The sequence below is a fragment of the Pteronotus mesoamericanus genome, unplaced genomic scaffold (assembly GCF_021234165.1).
Source record: "Pteronotus mesoamericanus isolate MK-2021 breed Mesoamerican mustached bat unplaced genomic scaffold, CSHL_Meso_final scaffold_137, whole genome shotgun sequence".
NCBI classification, from domain to species: Eukaryota; Metazoa; Chordata; class Mammalia; order Chiroptera; family Mormoopidae; genus Pteronotus; species Pteronotus mesoamericanus.
In genome coordinates, this window is record NW_026555306.1 from 2,692,136 (window position 1) to 2,714,015 (window position 21,880).

At 56.0% G+C, this 21,880-nt stretch overlaps 2 protein-coding genes across 3 annotated transcripts in view; one reads left to right on the top strand and one right to left on the bottom strand.

The window, feature by feature from the left end:
* The window catches only part of MARK4 (microtubule affinity regulating kinase 4), a 31,034-nt gene extending 21,415 nt beyond the window's left edge, over positions 1-9,619 (top strand). The window contains exons 14-18 of one of the 2 annotated variants that reach the window (XM_054588602.1): positions 3,162-3,265; positions 5,125-5,403; positions 5,559-5,638; positions 6,577-6,621; positions 7,618-7,749. In XM_054588602.1, the coding sequence (XP_054444577.1) occupies positions 3,162-3,265; positions 5,125-5,403; positions 5,559-5,638; positions 6,577-6,621; positions 7,618-7,682 (573 nt within the window). In that variant the 3' untranslated portion in view covers positions 7,683-7,749. Of the gene's footprint in view, positions 1-3,161; positions 3,266-5,124; positions 5,404-5,558; positions 5,639-6,576; positions 6,622-7,617 lie in introns of both variants that reach the window. The other variant, XM_054588601.1, reaches the window with a different exon arrangement.
* A 1,943-nt stretch (positions 9,620-11,562) lies between these two features.
* On the bottom strand, positions 11,563-20,398 carry CKM (creatine kinase, M-type). The gene is made up of 8 exons (XM_054588603.1): positions 20,315-20,398; positions 18,135-18,345; positions 17,065-17,219; positions 16,462-16,594; positions 14,505-14,676; positions 13,332-13,455; positions 12,649-12,838; positions 11,563-12,101 (listed from the first exon to the last, which is right to left on the bottom strand). The coding sequence occupies exons 2-8, from the start codon at positions 18,325-18,327 to the stop codon at positions 11,923-11,925; spliced, it is 1,146 nt and encodes a 381-aa protein (XP_054444578.1). The 5' UTR covers positions 18,328-18,345; positions 20,315-20,398; the 3' UTR covers positions 11,563-11,922.
* Positions 20,399-21,880: the final 1,482 nt, after the last annotated feature.

A 21,880-nucleotide genomic window follows, 5' to 3' on the forward strand; every position in this document is an offset into this window, starting at 1 on the left:
CCAGACGGCACGGCCCAGGGTTCCAGCGCTGGGAAGATAAATCCCCATAACTTCTGGCTGTAAAAACCAGTGAGGGTTGGGGTGGTGAAAGAAACTGCTGGATTTTCAGGAGAGTCCATTTAAAGGGCCCGCACAGTCTTAAAACATACGCAAACCCACCCACTCTAGGACTCTTCGCCAGGGCAACGGTTGAAAGGACGCCAGTTGCATACAGGGTATGGGCGAAATGACTAGAAACGGGGTGAGTGCTGGGCAGACCCCCAGAAGCCAGACAGCAGCACAGTCCCCTCCCCGAGCCCTCCCCCCACACAGAGCCACTAAGTGGTGAAGCGGGTAGTCCCGCCCTGGCGATTACCTAGGTCTCCACCCCACACAATTTTCAGGTGCCTTTTCTAAGACGGAGTCAAAGCAGCTCTACCTAATACACAGAAACAATCAAAAGGAGGCTGCCCAACTGAGGAGACACAGAAATAGGGCCCAAATGAGAAAACTGCAGACAAAGAACTAAACAAAACAGAGATAGCCAACCTTTCAGATGAAGAGTTCAAAACACAGGTGATCAGGATGCTCAAAGAACTCACTGAGTACGGCAACAACGTCAAGGAAGAAATTAAGGTTACACTAAGTGAAATAAATATCTACAGGGAACCAACGGTGAAGGGAAGGAAGACAGGATTCAAATCAACAATTTGGAATATAAGGAGGAAATAAACATTCAACCAGAACAGAAAGAGGAAACAAGAATTAAAAAACAAGTCACAAAAACGGAGGATAGTATAAGAAGACTCTGGAACATTTCCTAACGTGCTAAAACATCTGAATCACAGGGATGCCAGAAGGAGAAGAGGAAGAACAAGAAATATAAAACTTACTTGAAAAAATGATGAAAACAAACTTTCCTAATTTGCCAAAGGAAATAGAAATACAAGTCCAGGAAGCACAGAGAGTCCCAAACAAATTGGACCCAAAGACGACCGCACCAAGGCACATCATAATTAAATTGCCAAAGGTCAAAGATAAAGAGAGAGTCTTAAAAGCAGCAAGAGAAAACCAGAGTTACTTACAAAGTAATTCCCATAAGACTATCAGCTAATTTCTCAAAAGAAACTTGCAGGCAAGAAAGGACTGGCAAAAAGTATTCAAAGTGATGAAAAGCAAGGACCTGCAACTTAGATTACTCTGTCCAGCAAAGCTATCATTTAGAATTGAAGGGCAGATAAAGTGCTTCCCAGACAAGGTAAAGCTAAAAGAGTTCATCATCACCAAGCCATTATTAAATGACATGTTAAAGGGACTTATTTAAGAAAAAGAAAATCGAAACTATGAACATTAAAAAGGCAGCGAATTCACAACTATCAGCAACTGAATCTAAAAAAAACACAACTAAGCGAACAACCAGACCAGAAACAGAATCATAGGTATGGAGATCATTCGAAAGTATCAGCTCGAAGGGAGAAGGGATTAAAAAGCATAATTGGTGGGTGCAAAATAGACAGAGGGATGTTAGGAAATGGAGAAGCCAAAGAACTTACTTATATGCACGACCCATGGACCTGAACTAAGGCGGAGGATTGCTGCAGGGAGTGGGGCTGCCGGGCAGAGGCGGGCAAAGGAGGAAAAATTGGGACAGCTGTAATAACATTATCAATAAAATAGACTTTAAACGAAACACTCCACAAAAAGAAAAAGAAATGTGGGTTATTGTGAAATGAGAGTCTTCTACATCAAGTACTTCACACAGTGCCTGTCTCAGTAAGCATTTACCGAGGGCTATTGTTCAAAGTAAACCTACATCTTAAAAAGCTAGAAAAGGAACAGCGAATGAGCACTCGAAAAAAGTAGAAGGAAAAAAATAATAAAGTCAATAAAGGGGAAAACTAATGTATTCTAGAGAAAAACCAACAAAGCCAAAAGCTGGTTCTTGAGAAGATTAATAGCTCTGGCTGACATGGCTCAGTTGGTTGAAGTGTCCCATTCACTAAAAGGTTGCAGGTTCAATGCCCAATCAGGGCACATACCTAGGTTACAGGGTTGAACTAAGGTTGGGTACGTACAGGAAACAACCAATGTTTCTCTCTCTCTCTCCCTGCCTCTCTAAAGTCAATAAACATGTTTTAAAAAGAAGAAAAACATTAATAAAAGCAGTGGATCCCTAGCAAGACTGATTAAGAAAAAAGATAGCAAATAAGAATTACCAATATCAGAGTCAAAAAGAGAACTATGTTTTTACCGAAGACTTGCCCATTAAGAAAAAAATTTCCAGACCCAGATGGCTCTAAACTGGTGGAGTTCTTCCAAACATTGAAATAAAAAATACCGATCTTAGCCAAACTACCTGAGATTAAAAAAGAGGGATCCCTTCCCAGTGCAGTTGATGAGGCGACATAATCCTGATGAGGTATTTCCTGTTCTCAGAGAGCTCACAGTTCTGTGCGAGGCAAGATCGTGCATGTGAACAGATGTTGACAATACGGAGCAAACCCGGCCTCATTGGAGAGGCACCTGATTCAGCCTGGGGCCGGGGGTGGGGGTAGATCATGAAGTGACACCTCAGATGTACATAGGAGTGAGTCAGGGGGAAGGTAGGAGGAATATCCAAGCAGATGAGACAGTCTGCAAAGGCGAAGAGAAGAGACAGTATGGCAGGAGTGTGTTTCAAAAAGTTTGATGGGCTCTGGCTGGTGTGGCTCCGTGGATTGAGCGCCGGCCTGTAAACCTAAGGGTCGCTGGTTCCATTCCCAGTCAGGGCACGTGCCTGTGTTGCAGGCCAGGTCCCCAGTGGGCGGGGGAGGGGCGGGCACCAGAGGCAACCACACATTGGTGTTTTTCTCCCTCCTTTCTCCTCTCTCTAAAAATGAATGAATAAAATCTTTTAAAAAAATAAAAATAAAAATTTTGATGGACTGTCCCACGGGGTGGTGGAGTGGGGAGAGAGGGGGACAAGGCTGTTCCCTGGAGCCTTCCTTGACACTTCCTCGTCTCAGCTCAGTGGCCTCCTGCGACTCAGCCTAGATTGCCGAGCCAGCCCATAAACCTCGTGTCTTCAGGTCCTTTAGCCCAGAGTAAACCGTCAGTTTACACACAGGCCTCAGCCTAAAAGTGAGGAGTTTGGGGGTGTCCCTGCCCCCCCCTCACACCCCTTCGGGCCATGTCTCCCACAGAGCAATCTCCCTCCCAGCATGATGACCCGCAGAAACACCTACGTTTGCACAGAACGCCCGGGGGCTGAGCGCCCGTCCCTGTTGCCAAATGGCAAAGAAAACAGGTATGGCGGGGGCGGCAATGGAGAAGGGGGCCGGGGGGCGGGATGGGGTGAGCAGGGCCCACCTTTATCTAAGATGATAGATGGGGGGGCGGCTCGGGGACTGGGGAAGGTGTATGTTCGCCCTTCCCGGGGCAGGCTCTACCCATGTGCTCCCCCTCCCCAACGCCCCTGAAAGTCCTCCCCCTCAATTAATTAATCAGTCATCAGGATAGGGAAGAGTCTGCCCTGTTCTCTGCCTACGAGCCTTAGAAATGAGAGTTGTTTTTTTGAATGATCCATTTTTAGAACTTAGAAACCCCAGAATGTCACAGCTTCCACATCCTCTGGTTGGCTTGTTTTCAAACTTACTTGCTCCAGTCTGTTCAGTCTCTTGGAGCTGGCACGCGGGGGAGACCGGTGCGGTCGGCCTGCAGCGTAAAGGGGGATGAAGTTGTTCGTGTCGGAGCTGAAGTTCAGGAGTCGGTGGGGGGCACTTTGGGATAATGACACCCCTCCCCACCAGGACTGAAGGGTACAAAAGTAATAATTCATCGAGCAGTGACCATGAGCAAGGCCTCTGGAGCTTAGCTGATTGAAGGCCCCTACCAGCCCCGTGAGGTAGATCCTGGTATGTCCATTTTATAACTGAGGAAATGAGATACAGAAAGGTTAGGTAGACTGTCCTGGGCCACACAGCTGGCAACTCAAGGAGCAAAGATTCTAGACTGACTCTAGACTCTGTATTTGTAACCATTAGAATGCATGACCTTCCAGTTCTAGTCAAGAGACAGTGTATAGTCAGGTTATAGACTCAGCTGCTGAAATGAAGGGACCCCGAGGTGTCAGGGCTTAAAGGAGACGGGAGGTTTAGTCCTCTGTGGCGTGACCATCCAGGGCGGATAGGCGGGGTCCTCCAAGGACCCAAATTGCTTCTGCCGTTTTCAACGTGAGGCGCTACCTCTAGGTCTCAGGCCGCTACAGCAGTTGCCACCATTTCTCGACCAGCCAGAAGGGCAGAAAGAATGAAGAGGACAAGCAGCATTCTTTTTTGATCCAGAAATAGTACCAAGCACTTTTGCTTATATCGTATTGGCCAGACCATGGTCACATGACCACTCCTAGCTGCAAGGGAGGCTGGGAAATATAGTCTCTGGCTGTGTGGCCTGTGTACAGTGCTCGTCCTCTTAGAGATTTGGTTGGTTACTATAGAAAAACGAGAAGGTTGGATTCTGGGGGAGGGGTAGTGGCATCTGCCGCAGTCAGGGTTCTCTCTTTGAGATCCAGGCTGGTGCTGGGGTCCCTAGAAGGGTAGAGATTGGAGGTCTGGCCCCTGCTGTCAGGACGGGGAGGGTTCCAGGGGCCGGAGGAGGGTCCTGGGACAGCTGGACAGCCGCTGCCCACACAGCATCTTGAGAGAGTGAGGAAGAGGGTCCTTTCCTCTTTATTTTCACCTGTTGAAAATTTGTTTTCATGAATATAGGCCACCTTCACATACGCAGCTATCCCTTTCCCAAGTTTGGATGATTAAAAGTTGAGGTAGCAAAGAGTTCACGAAGTTGATTTGGTCCCTGAGGTTTGGATGGCAAAAAGCAAAGGATTCATCCAAAAATGGGTCTGAATCTGTTGAATAGCTGAGTTTGGAAAGGAGAGTTGGGCGCAAAGGGGGCAGTTTGGAGGGGCAGGGTTTGAAGACGGGGCAGTGTGAAGGAGGGAAGACTTTGCAGGGGGCTGCGCAGTCCACAGCTCGCACAAGTTGCCCCGTCTCTGAGCTCTGGGTTGGGCGGTTTCTTATCTCAGGACAGGACAGTGGAGAATTAAAGGGACTGGACACCGGGCCTGCCTTGGGGGTCCCGCCCTGACTTCTTCCTCTGTGCCCACAGCTCGGGTACCGCACGGGTGCCCCCCGCCTCCCCCTCCAGTCACAGCCTGGCTCCCCCATCAGGGGAGCGGAGCCGCCTGGCACGGGGCTCCACCATCCGGAGCACCTTCCACGGCGGCCAGGTCCGGGACCGGCGCGCAGGGGGCGGGGGCGGCGGGGGCGTGCAGAACGGGCCCCCTGCCTCTCCCACACTGGCCCACGAGGCCACGCCCCTGCCCACTGGGCGGCCGCGCCCCACCACCAACCTCTTCACCAAGCTGACCTCCAAACTGACCCGAAGGTGAGTCCCCCCGGACACGGGGTCAGGGTCGGGGAGGGGGGCTGCTGGGGTCTAACCTGTCTCCTACTCAACTCTGCCTCCTTTACCTTGGCATCATCTCCTCCTCCTCCTCTTTCTCCTCCTCCGTCACCCTTCACTCCCTCCTCGCACTGCAGGGTTACCCTCGATCCCTCTAAACGGCAGAACTCTAACCGCTGCGTTTCGGGCGCCTCTTTGCCCCAGGGATCCAAGATCAGTAAGTCCTGTCCGCCCTCCACTCTCACTGGCTCTGCCTCGCCGTCTGCATGTCTGAGCCGTGTGTGCAGGCATGGGGGTGGGGCTCTGTGAGTGGGAGCGGGGTCTGTGCGGGGGTCATTTACTCATCTAATTAACAGTGGCCTGGCATCTGGAGCCAGGCTCCTGAGGTTGAGACCCCAGCTCTGCTGAGTGACCTGGAGCAAGTCACTCAACTTCTCTGGGCCTTACTTTTTTTCTTCTGTAAAGATAGTAATAACATTAGCTCCCTCACAGGGGTGCTGTGTGGACTAAGTGAGGTGATTTTTGGGTCGAGCTGAGAACGTGGCCTTGGAAAACGCTTTATAAATGTTTGCGAGGATTATTCATTGAGCACCTACTGTGTGCCTGGCGCCATCCTGGGCCCTGGAGTAAAACAAACAAAATGTGCTCTGCCAAGCCCTGCCCGGGCCGGCCAGCGTCCTAGTAGGGACGGCAGGCAGTAAGCAGTAAACAAGTAAAACGCAGAGCCCGGCAGGCCAGGACAAGCTCTAAGGAGGAAAGTAGAGCGGGAAGGGGGTGGGGGTGGGGGAGGGACGGAGCAGTCTTAAATGGGGCAGGCCTCCCTGAGGGCGTGTCGCTGGCGCAGAGCCTGAGGAAGGGGTGCGTGTGCCTGTGTCACCCCTTCTGTATGTGGGTGTGTGTCTCTGCCCGCCCCCTCTTTCTTTTGTCTTCCAAATTCTTCAGTATCTTTCCTACAACCTGCACTAACCATGGGCTCCTATTCTGGGCACGGAAAGGGAGATGAAATCCGGGCTCCAGGCCCCTCCCTGCCCAGCTCCAGCCAGCAGGAGGGACTGGGGCCAAGGCAGGGGGCTGCCCAGAGTCTTGGAGGCAGCGGGTTGGGGGAGGGGGCTCCTTGGGTCCAGGTGAAACACTCTGCCCCTTCCTCTCCCCTAGGGTCTCAGACGAACCTGAGAGAATCGGGGGACCTGAGGTCACAAGGTAAGTGTGTGGGCCTGCCCCTGGCTGCCACGCCAGCCCCGCCCCCTTCACCTGCCTCAGACCCCACTTGTCTCAGCACCTCCTCCCCGAACCCCGGGCCCTGAGATGGGACCTGAGCCTCTTCCTCGAAGGCTAACTCCTGAAATGCCCCTCTAACCCTCCCTCCTCTACCAGGTACTCTTCCCCTCCCTCCACCGAGCGCCCCTTGCAGTGCAGCGCTTCTCGAAGGAGCACCTTGGTGCCTGAGGGGTGGCTGTCTCCCTGGTGCCGGCCCTCTTGCCCATGGCAGACCATGTCCCTATCGTCCCCTGGTCTTCCTCATACACAGTGTAGTAAATGCCAGCGGTGCTCCCGTCTCTAGACATTGTGACAATCAAAAGGTCCCCAGAAATGTCCAAGTACCTTTTGTGGGGATGACAGTGCTGCTTCTGGGTGAGAACCCTGGTCTAGAGAGGGGAGGCTTGGTCCTCCAGGGAAAAGCGGCTGTTCTACCAGAAGGACATACTTGTTAAGAAACAAGCCCAGCTACCAGGGAAAGAGGCCCCAAAACCCAGACAGGGATCCGTTTCTGTTTCCCACAAACCTGCGGCGAGGCGAGGCTGCCAGGGCCGCTGGGCTCCACGTGGCCGCGCAGGTGGCCCGGTTCTGGCATCACCGACCCTCAAGTCCAGCTCGTGCTGCAGCCGCGTCCGGCTCACAGGACGGGGAGCATGGGGGCCAGGGCACACGGCGTCCTCTGGAGGAGGTGGCGTGTGTGGCGTTGCATGTGTATCAATTGCACTTGCTTCCTGGAATTTGAAGACTTGGCCATGCCTGGCTGCAGGGGGTGCTGGGAAATGTCTGGGCACCTGTATGCCCGGCTGAAACTTTGTCACTGGGGTTAAAGGGTGGAGACAGGTTCGGAGAGGACCTCCAGGAATCTGTCCTGAAGTGGGAACAGTAGGGTTCCCTTTCTCTCTTCCGCCATCTGTGACCTCTGATACCTTCCTGCCTCAGTTGCCATCTACCTTGGGATCAAACGGAAACCGCCCCCCGGCTGCTCCGATTCCCCTGGAGTGTGAAGCTGACCAGCTCGCGCCCGCCCGAGGCCCTGATGGCAGCTCTGCGCCAGGCCACCGCGGCCGCCCGCTGCCGCTGCCGCCAGCCACAGCCGTTCCTGCTGGCCTGCCTGCACGGGGGTGCGGGCGGGCCCGAGCCCCTGTCCCACTTCGAGGTGGAGGTCTGCCAGCTGCCCCGGCCGGGCCTGCGGGGAGTTCTCTTCCGCCGCGTGGCGGGCACCGCCCTGGCCTTCCGCACCCTCGTCACCCGCATCTCCAACGACCTCGAGCTCTGAGCCGCCACGGCCCTGGGTCACCTCTTCTTCTTTGTCCCCTTCACTTCTCCAGGAGGGAGAGGGGTCAGGAAGCGGATTCTTCCATTGCCATCCCCTCCGTTGCCCTGACTTGGATTTGGGGGCACAGGCTGTCTCTGCCGTCCCCCGGGACGCTTGGCGGGAGAGGAGAGCGAGCGGGCTCAGCAGGGGGAGCTGGCACCTTCCTGGAGCTCCGGCCAGCCCTGTCCCTCCGCACCCTGCCACCGGGCACCTGAGGAGACTTTGGGGGCGGGGCAGGGGCAGGAAGGGAAACTGAGGACACTCTTTCATTCCTCCCAACAGTTGATGAATTAGGCCTTGGGCAGAGGCAGGAAGAGTTGCTGAGCCTAAAGACTGGAGAATTGGCGGGGCTGGGAGTGGGGGATCAGAGAGGCAGATTCCTTCCCCTTCCCTGCCCCCCATGCTCGAACCCCCTCCCTGCCCCAGGCTGGTGCGGGACACTTTGTACAAATCCTTGTAAATACCCCTACGCCCTCCCCTCTGCAGAGATCTCTCAAGGAGCTGGAGCTGGCGCTGTCGCCTCCGGTTTTTAAGTTATTACACCCCCCATCCTCCTGTCTGCCCCCTCACCTGCAGCCTGTTTGTCCAATAAACTTAGGAGAGTCCCCCTCCCCCATGCTGACCCCGGGGTTTTCCTTCCCTGCCCTCACCTGCAAGTGAGATGAAGAGGAGGGGTGTGACTGGGCCAGCGGTCCCTCCTTTCCGAGCCTCGGTTTTCTCATCTGCAGGACGAGGGTGGGGGGATGAGCGGGTCGGGGTGATTGTGGGAGAGGGCCGGACAGAACTCGGCCTTGTCTACAAGGCCCCCAGGTCCTGTGTGGGGCCCCTGTTCATCCACTCACATGCTCACCCACATGATATAGTGGGCTCCAAGCCACTTCTTACTCCAGTAGTACATTTACCCAATAAACAGTCATTGACCGGTGCCGCCTCCGCGCCAGGCCCAGTGCTGGACATGGAAGTGCAAGCAGCCCCGTCCACGGGGGCGCGGTTATGACACAAACACTAGAGAGAGACAATCGCTTGGGCACTGGGGGAGCCCGGAAGAGGGGAGGTGAGGGAAGGCACTGCAGAGGGAGCGATGTCAGAGCTGGGTTTTGAAAGGTGAGTAGGAGAGTTGCCCAGGTATTGTATATGCCCTGGGCAAAAGCCGGGGGTTGGGGGCGTGGTGTGTCCTCGGAGGACTGTGGGTGATTCCAGTGTGGCTGCTACGTTGGGGGTGCGTGGAGAATAAGCAAGAGATGCTGTATTAGGACTAATAATCTATCTACACTTAAGCCAAAAGCTCTTTGTTCGGTTACGTTATTTAACAGTCCAGGGCGCCTGACTGCAGGGGCGGCTGGGTCCAGGCAGCAGCGTTCAGGTGTGGATGGGCCCGCTCATCGCTGCTGCTTTGCAGCATGTTTCATTCTAGTGGTTTTTTTCCAGTAGACGCTCCCCGACGGCAGAGTGACCCCCGCAGTTCCAACTTTCACTCCTCCAGCTTAGCTTCTGCAACAGGAAATTCCTTATTGCCAACTTCAGGAAAAGTTCCAAAAAAGACAAGTCGAGACCATTTCTGAACCAATCACTGAGACTCAGGTGGCCAGCCCCATACATAGAACTGGCCTTGAAGGGTGGTTCCCCAAAAGGAAAGTTAAGGAATCCTAACAGCAGGGAAATGGAAGCTCAGTCGACTTAAGCAGTTGAGGACTGTCTAGTACAAGGAGGCAGGTCTTGCTCGCCCAGGACCTTGTGGGCCAAAGCAAGCAAACAATTTATATCCCAGGGCACTGAGGAGCCACGGAGGGGCGTATGCAGGGAAGGGTTTTAACTGCCTCTGTTGCTCATTTGGGGCATGGTAGGGTCAGCTCTTGTGTTCTTCATGATGCTGTTAGGAAAGCAATGTGAGAAATGAAGGATGGTAGAGATTAAGAGGGATCAGTGTTGAAAAATTAAGGGGCCGGGGCAGAACAGCACTGCTGTCTTCTGACAGAGGCCAGAAGAGCAAACTGCTGGATGGTGTTTATAGATGAGAGGGCAGAAGGAGGCGGGGGGTGGGGGGCGGTGCATGGCTGGGAGGGACCCAGCCCTGGGCTGGGAGCACAGAGGTAACAGGCTGGGTTCACTGTTCAGTGGAGGCAGCTCAGTCCTCGGCACTGATCCAGACTGGGCAGGGCTGGCGTGGGGGCGTCCGGAGGAGGAGCCTGCCCCAGCCAGCGAGGGCTTCCTAGAAGGAGCAGCTCCTGGACATGGGGCCATGGGGGGTGGGGCACTGCGTTCTAGAGGGAACAGCACGTGTAATTGAGGGACTGGGGAGCAAGACAGAGCACATGTCTTTCAGCAAATGGCATGTGATTCGGGGCGGGGGGGGGGGCTGGAGATGTCGGCAGGGACTTGAAGGTTGTGGAGAGGGGCCTGGATCTCCCAAGGGCACTGGGGAGCCCTGGCGAGGTTGTGAGCAAGGGAGAGGCAGGGACAGGTTTGTGCTGTGGAGTGAGGGAAGGAGGCAGAGTAGGGAAGGAGTCGGGGCAGGGCCGAAGGGAGGGAGAGAAGGGGTGGATTTCGGGGTTCCGAGGCAGGGTGGGCAGGGTGGGCCTGGGAGCTGACAGGCAGCTGGACTGCAGGTGGGACTGGCTCCGTCTGTCCCCACTGCAGTGTCTGTGGTCTGTGTGGCTCTGGGGTGGAGCTGGGATTGGTGATGGGATCTCCAGTTGGGGACAATATTCTAATGGACATCCTGGCATCTGACAGGCCTTGCGTGGCTAGACCTTCGGGGTGTCTCCTGACCTCCCCATTTCAGTGATCTCTTGGAATTCTTGGGGAATCCTAGGCCTCAATTTCCCCTTCCTGCTCCTTCGGGGACCAGGCTCTCCAAAAGGCCAGTCCCTAAAGACTTCACGGGGGTGCTCTGACCCGAGCCCCTCTCTGGAGGAGGAAACAGCCAGAGCGAAGGCGTTAAGGTGGGAACTGCAGGGTGTGAGAAGCCAAAAAGGATACAGAATAGTGGGAAAAGAGCCCGAAAGGTGAGCCTCAGCAAATTGTGTGCATTACAGTTTGACCTTGAAGAGGCACAAATAAAAGGAATGCTTTTTAGAAGATGTGGGAGCTATGGCAGTTTTTTGAGCCAAGCACGTGCGGTTGAAAAGGCTGGAAGCAACTACAGAGGAATGAAGTCAGATGTCAACAGAAGGCCGGTGAACAGCACAGCGAGGTACATGTGATGAAACGTGTGTGAGGTTTCAAACTGAAAGCCTGTGGGGCGAATTCAAGCCTTGGCCTGCGTCCCCGGCCTGTGTTTCTGGCCCCCGTGGACCCTGTGTTTGAGATCTGAGCATGTGTGATCAGGAGCCAAGGTTGGGCTGGGCCCAGGCGTGGGTATATGACACTGGGCCACACTTCCCTGGGTTTCAGATTCTCCACAGAGCCTTGGAATTTTGGATTACGCTCTGTACCCTACCTTTGCCTCACTTTAGAGATGGGATAAAACGTGCCTAGTCCTTGCCTAGAGAGGGCAAACCACTTGGAGGTCAGACAGCGGCCAATTACAGAAATACCTCCTCCTCCCTCAGTAACTATCGCACTCAAAGTTAAGGCCACCATTGCTTTTATTTGTTGCTTTAAGTGGAAAAAAAGCACGAGCTCCAGATGCGTAGAGCGCTCTCCGTTAGCCAGAACTCCTGCTGGTGAGCCGAGCGCTGGGAAAAGGAGAGGAGGGTGTAAGGGAGGTTTTTCATTGGCCAGAACCCAGAGGATGGGGCCCAATGGTTGGAACTCTGGTTGGAATCGGACCGCCGAGAAGGGTGGATAGAGTCCCGGGTTGACCGAACCGTTGCAGGCGGCCCTCCGGGGGAAAGGGGCGGAGTGAAGGGTGAAGGGGCGTGTCTCCAGTGGGCCGGGCCTTCCCTTCGGCTGGGGCTCCAGCAGTCGGCGGCGGGCAGTCTGGGAGTCTACTTCTGGGCGGGGATCATGTCGTCGATGGACTGGCCCTTTTCCAGCTTCTTCTCCATCTCCACCATGAGCTTCACGCCGTCCACCACCAGCTGCACCTGTTCTACCTCGGACGATCCCAGACGATCGGCGTTGGACACGTCGAACACTGAGCCCACGGCAGCTGTGTCCACGCCACCTGCGAGAGCAGAAAGCAGGGCCATGAAGAGGGAGCAGAGGTGCGGAAGCGGGGCGCGGGGCGCGGGGCGCCGCACCCGTGCCCACCGCGACAGCTGCGTGTACCAAGCGCCTACTGTGTAACACGTTACGTGCACGCAGAGACTCCTGAATGGCTGGCTGTTCGCCAGCCCACATCCCCGGCTCTAGTTACCGCACCCCTCTCCCATCCAACACGAAAATACAGCATGGTGGGTGGGCAAGAGAGCGACTAGCTCTGGAGCCCCAGGCTGCCTGGGGCCTAATGCTGACCGTCTTCCTCTTTACAGCTGGGAAACCGAGGCCCCTGGGGGGGCGGGTGCATACACAATGTATATTTTATAACCATGATGATATCTTATTGACTCCTATGAGATAAGGCGTTTTGATGTCCATTTGCAGAGGAAGGCACTGAGGCTCAAGAAGGGCACCCTTGCCGACCCCCACAACTCGCAGGGATACCCCGCCTCCTCACCCGCCACCGCAAAGGGCCCACCCCCGACGTCGTGGGGCGGGGAGGCTGGCCGCACCTGTGCCACGCTTCTGCAGGCGCAGACGGTTTAGGATCTCCTCGAACTTGGGGTGCTTGCTCAGGTGTGCCAGCTTTACGTGTACGCCTCCACGCAGCCCGGTGCCCAGGTTGGATGGGCAGGTGAGCACGTAGCCCAGATGCTCGTTCCACATGAAGGGGTGGCCGGCTTTCTTGAAGATCTCCTCAATCTGAGGTAGGGTGAGAGGGCCAGGGGTCAAGTCAGCGCCAGCGGGCGCCCCCAAATACACGCAAAACCCCGACGGAGTTCGAAGGGGCAGAGCTTGAGGATGTGGGTGGGGGCGGGGTTCTGAGAGGGCGCGGCGGGGAAACAGGGAGGGATGAGGTTCTGAAGGGAAGGCACCGACGACACAGAGGACAGCAGGATTCTGAGCAGGATTCTGAGAAGGCGGAGCTTGAGAACGTTTTGGATTCTTAGGAGCGGGGCTTGAACGTAGGGGTGCAACCGGGTTCCCCAGGAGGCGGGGCCTTGGAAAGAGGGTTGGATGTGCCTCAGGGGTGGGGCTTGAGCAGTATTGGGAGGAGCCTGATGGGCAGGGGGCGGGATCTTGGAAAGCTGTTGGGAGTCCGTGGGAGGGGCCGGGATCCGAAGGGCGGGGCCTTGGGAAGTGGGTGGGGCGTTCAGGGTGGAGTCGGAAGTCAGTCGCCAGGGCAGGCACCCACCTTCTGCAGCCCCACGCAGAAGCGACGGAAAACCTCCTTCATGTTGCCTCCCTTCTGCATGGAGATGACGCGGAGATGATCCTCCTCGTTCACCCACACCAGGAAGGTCTTGTTGTCATTATGCCTAGGGTGGGGTGCAGCCAGAGACCAAGGCATCAGCTCCACGGGAACCCCATTTCCCGCCCTTTCACAAATACCCACCGCTAGAGGGCAGTGGGCTGAGGGGGCATGAGGTGGTATTTGCTTCCTCAGAATCGCAGAAGCGTAAGCCTGTAGACTAACGCCACAGGATCTGTGAACTCTTGAGACTTGGGAACAAGGACTTTTAGGGTCTAAGTCTTTAAACAGCATTAAATTATAGACTCTTCGAATCTCAGAGTCGGAAGCTTGGAGTCAAGATTGATAAAAATTGGAAATCCTACATCTGGTCTGCGAACCAAAGAATCTTCCTATCACATTGTTACACCTCAGAAACAGAGTCTTAGTTAGACTCATAAAACTTTCAGATCTGGAAATGTTTGAAACCATGGGATCACAGAATCTGAAATTAGTGAAATCTTAGAACCTAAAAATCTTAAAATCGTGAGATCTTAGAACCCGCCTATCTGTAAATCTTGGAACCTACACTCTCCAAATCATTTGAAACCTAGGTTCTTGAAACCTTTTTAAATCTTTGACTATCAGAATCAGGGATTCAAAGATTTATAGAAAACCTAGCTAGTGATGGTAGTTAGTAATAAAGATCATACTAACAGCTAAGATGTACTGAGAACTTACTATATAGCAGGCACTGTTTTCTATAATTTACATGTATGCACTCATTAATCCTCACGAGAATCCCAACAACTATGAATTATTGTGATTCTATTTTATAGGTGGGGAAACTGGGGCAGTTAAATAGTGTGCCCAAGGACACACAGCCATTAAGTGGCAGCACTGGGATTTGAACCCAGAGGGTCTCATTCAAGTGTAAGTTCCTAACTGCCACTTGCCTGGTCCCCGTTTCCCAAAATGTGACACAGACCACAGGGTTAGCAGGGGTGGAGGGCAAGGTCATATTCCGGCTCTTGAAAACATAATTACTTATGGTCTTGACTTCGGTGGAGGAATGAGGAGGACTGTGGGGTCACTGGAGAAGGCTGGAGGAGGGGAGGCTTGGGATGGGGGTCTCACCAGATGCCACGGGCGTCGGGCCAGTCCCGGGCCATGCCTGAGGCCAGCAGCAGTGGGGACACGGGCTTGTCAAACAGGAAGTGGTCATCGATGAGCTGCTGCTGCTCCTGCTCTGTCATGCTCTTCAGAGGGTAGTATTTCCCCTTGAACTCGCCCGTCAGGCTGTTGAGGGCTGAGAGGCCACGCAAAGGAGTGGTCAGCAGCCTGCCCCACTAAAGCCGTCTGTTGAGGCCCCAGGAACCCCTCACGGCTGCCCCTAAAGGGCTTGGGCTTGGACCCTGTGCATGTTTCAAAGGTGCCCGAATACTGTATCTAAACCCAAATTCATGACGCCGCCCACACAGGCTCCTGCCCTGCTGGCCCAGGCCGAATCATGTGTTCAAGCCAGAAAACTCGGTTCTCTGCCCCGAGATCCAATCCACCTGCGAGCTTCAGTGGGCTGGTGCCCGCTCCTCCCGGCCGGCAAGGTGGAGAGTCAGTCTCAGGGATGTGGGCAGCCAGCAGTAAAAGTTATTGTAACACAGTATGTATAGTATTTGTATATATTCATATGTATAGTAAATATATATTATCTGTAGAATATATTTGTACATCTGTATATATGTATATTATGTAATTTATATTTATTTACATACATGTTATACATTATTTGCATTGTATACTATGTGCTATATATCATGTACTGTATACTATATTATTGAAAATTATTTATGTAACCTTACAAGTTAAATTATATTTAAGACAAAGGTAATAAACTACTCAAAACTATCATTCCTATGATTTTGCTATATTTACTATTATTTATGTTCTTGAAGTTATCTTCATCTACCGTAGCTGTGCGGTGGAAATATTATAGCAGGATGTGCTACTGTACATCTCTTCCCACCTCTGTATGAATGTCATGTCATAGCTTAAAATCGGCCATAGTAGGAGAAGTTACACCACAGAAATTGGCAGTTGCTGCAAATCAGGGCTGTTTTGTTGTTATTGTTGCTGCTGCTGCTGCTGCTGTCGTTGTTGTTAAACATTTATCAGAACTCCATGAGTTCTGATGGTTTTACCTCCAAAGCAGACCCTTTCTTCCCGTCCCGTTGCTATCCCTCGCCCGTCACCTGGACCACCGTGGTTGCCCCCTCACGGTCTCTCTGCTCCTACCTTTGCTCATACTCTGTGCCCCACTCAGGAGCCAGAGGGCTCCATGTAAATCTGAACCTGTTCTTCCTCTCCTCACCAGCCTCCCATGGCTTCTGCCTCCCTCAGAGATCAAAGCCAAAGCCCTTTGACAGCCCACAAGGCTCTGCCCAAGCAGCCCTCACACCCCTCTGAGCCCACCCCCTGGCCCACGTGGCTCCAGCCACGGTGGTTTCCTTGCTATTCCTCCCCACCTCAGGGTCTTTGCACTTGCTCTTCTACCTGATAGGCTCCTTCCTATCAATCAGGCCTCAACTCCTTCTTCTTTAGGTAGCTCCCCCTGCCCCATACACCCAGCCATTCTCTGCCACACCCCTTGTTTCTTGGCTTCGTGGCGTTTTGGAATTATCTTGTACTTCTGCTGGTTTCTCTGTTTCCTCGCATCTCCCCACTAGACTGACAGCTCCGCGACAGCAGCAACAGTGCCTCTTCCATTTACCCTGGAAGCGCCAGCTCCCCGCACAGGACCAGATCAACCATAAATGTTTGCTGGCCGGCCGGCCGGATGGATGGATGGGAGGCCCCTGGCACAATTAGGTGTCTGCCTGGACCTGCTCAGGGTGCCTCGAGGCTTGACCGCTCCCCTCCAAGACGCCACCTGGAGGCGAGGCGCGCTGCCCGCTGCCACTCGCCGGCCCCCCGGGATTCACCAAGCAACGACCATGTTTTAGAAAAACAGGGACCCAAGCAGGAGCAGAGATCTGCCCAGGAAGGAGCAGAGCCAGAGCTGGGTGACCCCAGCCGTGGGCAGCGTGGGGGCTCTCACCTTCCACGGAGAGTTTCTCCACGGCCCGGCGCTCACCGCGGGAGCAGTGAGGGGGCAGCGTGTAGCCCTTGATGCTTCGGCCAGTGCGGACACGGCTGCTGAGCACGTAGTTGGGGTCCAAGTCATCTCCACCCTGGAGGGCAGGTGGGATGTCAGATCCTTCCAGGTCCCTCTGGCTCCCTGCTGCTGCCTTTGGCTCCTCCTCCCCCACCGGCCTGTTCCCCTCCTCCCTCCCTGCCTCTGTCTCTCTCATCTTTCTCCCTTTCTGTCCCTCTCCCATCTCCTCTGCCCCTGCATCTTTCTCCATACCTCTTTCGCCCCCATTTCTGTGTCTCTTCACCCCTCCGACCTCTGACTCCGTCCATACTCTGCTTCTCCCTTCCGATACCTCTGTTTTCTGCCTGCTTCTCCCTCTCTCCCCCACCCTCCTGTCCCTCTGTCTCCTTATCTGCCTTCTCTGTCCCTCTCCCTGTGTTTCTCTCCATCTCTGTGTATCTTTGTATCTCTGCGTCTCTGAGCGCCCTTCCCCCGCCCCTCCCCTCCCACCCCGCTGCCCTCTCTCCGCCACCCCCCCCGCCGCTCCCCTCCTCTGGGGCAGTGAACCTTGAGGTTCTCATGGTTGAGGTCGGTCTTGTGCTTGTCGGTGGGTTTGTAGCCCCCATGCCGGTCCTGGATGATGGGGTCGAAGAGGTCCTTGAAAACCTCGTAGGACTCCTCATCGCCGGCCACACAGCCCACGGTCATGATGAAGGGGTGACCTGGGGGGTCAGGGTGAGGTTAGAGGTGCTTGTCTCCAGCAAGGAAGGCCTGGGCTCCTGGGGGCATGCAGACTGCGTGTGCACGTGTGTGCGCGCGCGGAGGCGTGTGTCTCAGCGGGGGCTCGCTCAGGGCCACTGGGTCAGAGCTGAGAGGGGTGGTGACCCGGAAGGGAAGGTTGGGAGGGTCGGGCTGGCCTGTGGGGGCAGGAAGGGTGCCGGGGGCGGAGCAAAGGAGAAGGAAGAGTCTCTGGGAGCCAATTACAAGTTACTAAAAATATTACCCCGTCAGAGTCCCAAAATCATAGAATCTTCACGTAGAATTTTTCAGGACCTTAGACGGTCAGCTTCCACACAGGATAAGAGACCGCAAGGCCCACTTACTTCGCAGATGGGGAACCGTGGCCCGGAGACAGAGGGCCTCTCCTCTGCATCACAGGACGCAGGTGGCGGCTAAGCCTGGAACCTGCGTCCCAGCTGCCAGGGCCACTTGTGGCACCTGGGGGGCGGGTGTTCTCGGAGCAGGGACCAGAGCTCCAGCCACGCCCACCAGAGCCTGGGCGCTCACCCCATGCTGGGCGCTGCTCTAGCGCTGTGTGTGCTTTGGCTCCTGTGCTGTCACAACGTGGGGGCCCATTTTCAGGGGAGGAAACTGAGGCCCAGAGAGACGAAAGGACTTTCTGGGGAGTCTCACATTACCCTCGTGGACATTTATTGAGTGGCTTGTTATGTGCCACGTCCTGTCCCAAGCCCCTACCACGTAAGGACTCGTTTGCTTCTCACAAGAGCCCCATGAGTGGGCCCCCACTTTACAGATGGGAAAACTGAGGCCTGGGAAGGTGGGACCAGGGCCTGACAGGCAGTCTCCCAAGCCGCCCCGCCCCCGAGTCCCTGTGATGCTCCACCAGGAAGACTTACCGGGGTTGTCCACCCCGGTCTGGATGACATCGTCCAGAGTGAAACCAGATGGAGTCTCCTTGTCCCGCAGCTTCTTGTAGAGGTCAAGGGTCAGCACCTTGGCCATGTGATTGTTGTGCTTCGTGAGGTCCGGGTACTCCTCCTCGGGCTTGTAGTTCAGCTTGAACTTGTTGTGGGTGTTACCGAACGGCATGGCGGCGGTGCGGGGGGCCTGGGGGGCAGAGGAGGAGGGAAGGTCAGCCCACCTCTGGTAGCAGGTCAGCCCACCTCTGGTAGCGGGTCAGCGAGGCTCTTCAGTCAGGCAGCCTGAGGGCCGGTCCTGCCTCCCGCGCCGTGTGGCTCGGAGCAAGAGGGTCCCCTCTCTGAGCCCCTGCGTTTTGACAGGATGCAGCAGCAGTCTTGGGTCAGAATCCCAGCTCTGCCACATCAGGTTGGAGTAGCAATCGTGGCACGGATAAGAACGTAGGTTCTAGAATCTGACAGCCTGGGTTTGAATCCCAGCTCTGCCACTAACAACGAGCTTTGTGGCCTCGGGCAAGTTGCTTGACCTCTCTGTGCCTCCGATGACTCCTCTGTAAAATGGGGGTCATACTAGCACTTACCCCATGGGGACGTTGGGTGGATTAAAGGAGTTAACATATGTAAAGCACTTGGAGTAGTGCCCGCCACACAATAAGCCTTATTTTGCTCAGCTATTAGTGTTGCTGTTGTTGCTGTTTCAAAGGCCTGAGTGAGGGGCTGGTGAGCGGGTGAAGGGTGCTGCTGGGAGTGAGCGTGAGCAAAGAAGGGACAAGCTCTTGGGTGCTCAGTCAAGGTGGGACAGGGTGGGAGGGAGGGCTGGGTGGCTGCCCCCACCTCTGCGCGCTGACTACTCTCCCGCAGGGCTCGGCGGGGAAGAAGAGCTCAGCCTCTGGGGTTCACAGAACTGGGTTCAAATCCCACCCATGCCATTCCCGTGCCGTGTAACCCCAGGCCGGTTGCTCAGACTCTCTGGGTCTGCCACCTGTGAACCGAGCCTTCCCCTCAGAGTGGCCGGGAGGAGACTTTGAGCTCGGGCACGTGGCTGGCTGGGCACAGGCCCTGGCGTGCAGTTGTGCCGGGGGCGGGGGGTTGGCTGCTATTATTGTTATTATCACTTTTGTTCACAAGACCCAGAAAAGAAGGACCCTTCGGCAGTGATGGTGGGCGTGGAGCGCTCACTCCCATCTCCAGGGACGGGAAGCAGGTAGGATGGTGGGAAGGCTGGGACCAGGGCGAGCTGCAGGCCGAGGCACCAGGCCAGGGGGCTGGGAAGCCGCAGAAGAACTTGGAGCTGCTGTCCAGGGTTGGAGATTATTTTTAGAGGCTGGTAGACTCCTCTCCCCCCAACCCCCACACAGCTGCTATGCTCCCTCCACACGCCCCACATTCCAGGGGCTCGGCTTGCACCAAGTCAGCAGGCCGGAGACAGGTGGGCCCGGGAGGCCGGGAGGACACGCATCCAGGCCTCAGGGCTCAAGGGCTTCCTGCCCAGAAACCCCCCTTTGGAGGGCGACCCATTCCCAGCCCTGCAAGGGACATGCCAGGAGAGGGCACTGAGACGGGGCGGGTGAGCCCAAGAGACACAAGCAAAAATAGCCCCAGAGCCACATACACACATCACCGTAAACGGCCACACACACACACCTCCAAGCTCAGGGACACACCCCGGATACAGGCACCCACGCAGGAGCCACAGAAAGGCAGACACAAGGTCGCACTGTTGTGAGACGCAACAGGGACCCACATGGTCAGAAATGCAAAGACCCCGCTAGCGCCGCTCCTACAGACCCTGACAGGTGATGCACAGACACCTCCCACCACTGCTGCCCCCGGTTCTGGTGACAAACCATCATAAATACAATCCGGGCCCACGGCCCCTCGCAGTGGGGGACAGCTGGCAGCTGTCAAGACTCCTTTTGTCTCCGGGATCCCTCCCCAGAACCCTGTGCCACAGAGATCAAAAGTGACAGCAGGGGCTGGGGGCTCACAGGCAGGGGGACTCCCCGGACACAAGGTCAGCCTTCCCACACGCCCACCGGCCTGTGAGAAGGAGGGTGCGGGGGCAGGCATGCAAGACCCGTCCCAGAGCCGCGCCGGCCTCTGGCGCCCATGGGAGCCCCCGCTCCCGGCCCCACACCCGACTCCGCTGCAGGCGGTACCTGTCTGGGCTGTGCTGAAAGGGGTTGTCTGTATCCGGGAGGCAACGCTGACCCAAAGGAAGAGGCTGCAGCCCTGGCCTTATATAGGTGGGGCCTGGGCTGCGCTATTGGCTGGGAGGGGCTGCCTCCAGAGAGGGGGGCCGGAGGGCAGCTGAGCCTCTCACCTCGCTGCCCGGACACTGTGCCCACCCCGGACCCAGGCAGGCCTTGCGCCCAGCCCCATGGCCTTCTATGGGCCGCCCCAGGGCAGCCCCACCAAGCCGATCTCCTGACCAAGTGCTGAGTCGGGCTGGCGGGGACAGCTGGCCCCCAGCCAGGGACACACAACAGTTGCAGGAACCGGCCCAGGCACGTAGGGGACATCCTTCCCTGGCCCTCCACAAGACGGCCGGCCCCCTCCGGGCCAGGCCTCGCCTCTCCTCAGCCCCGAGTGGCCTCGACCTGGGCAAACGGGCAAGTCCCGAACCCTGTCCCTGGGGAACCCTTGCAATGGCCCCAGGAGCCAGGTATCCAGTTTTCCAGAAGTGGAAACAGAGGTCCAGAAAGACTGTGCGATTTGCCCCCTGTTACCCAACCATAGGGAGCATACGACCAAGGCCACGGTTGGAACTTAGCGCGGTCCCCGGAAGCCTGAGCTGAGCTGTACTTTCCTCCTTGCGGGGCGGGGGGCTGGGGGGCGCGGGTGGAAACTGAGGCTCGGCGGAGTTAAGATTCAAACTCAAGGCCGGGGTTGGAGGCCGTGGTCACCCTCCCACTCTGGCCCGGCTGGTGACAGTGACGCAGGGAGATTTCCTCCGTGGAGGGGACAGGGAAGGACTCGCCCAGGACGGCAGTTTATTTTTAGAATGTGTTTCGCTGCCTCTGCTAAGGCTCAGACCCAGGGCGCTGGGTAGGGGGGCGGAGGGCGGGGGGAAGGCAGGTGTTAGGGGGTGGGGTCGCCACGTGCCCAGGTTAATTATAACCAGACGTCTCGGGTGTCCCCGGGCCTCACCTCCTTACAAGGGCAGCGGCGGCTGGGAGGCCCTCCCCACCCCAGAGGAAGGGCGGTGGCGACTTGGGTTAGAGCGCCCCCCACGAGCCCCCCTCTCCGAAGACCTGGGCGGAGCAGGGGCTCTCGGCACCTCGGCTGCGATTGGACCTCGAGGACTGAGGAGGGGAGCCTATGGAAGGGGGTGGGCACAGAGGAAGGTGCTTCCCCTGCCTGGAAGGAGCCAAGACTGCGGGAGGGGGAGGACGGAGCAGAGTTCAGGGAGCGCGGGGGGGGGGGGGGCGGAGGAGGAGGAAGAAGAGAACGTTCTCTTCCCTCTGAGGCTTCTCCCTCTTCCCGGATCGCCCCCATTTCTTCTCAGGCAGGTGGGGACTGAATTAGGGAAAGGGAGTCCTCTCTGCCGCTCCCCAGATTCTTGGTAGGGAGGGGGTGCTTAGAAAACGTTTCCTTGGGTCCCAAATCCTGATCTCTCCACCCACCTATCCCTTTCCAGCAAGGTCAGGACGGCAAAGGCCTCCCTCCCGGTTAGGGAAACTGAGGCCCAGAGGACTAAAAGGAACTGGTTTGGAATCGTCACA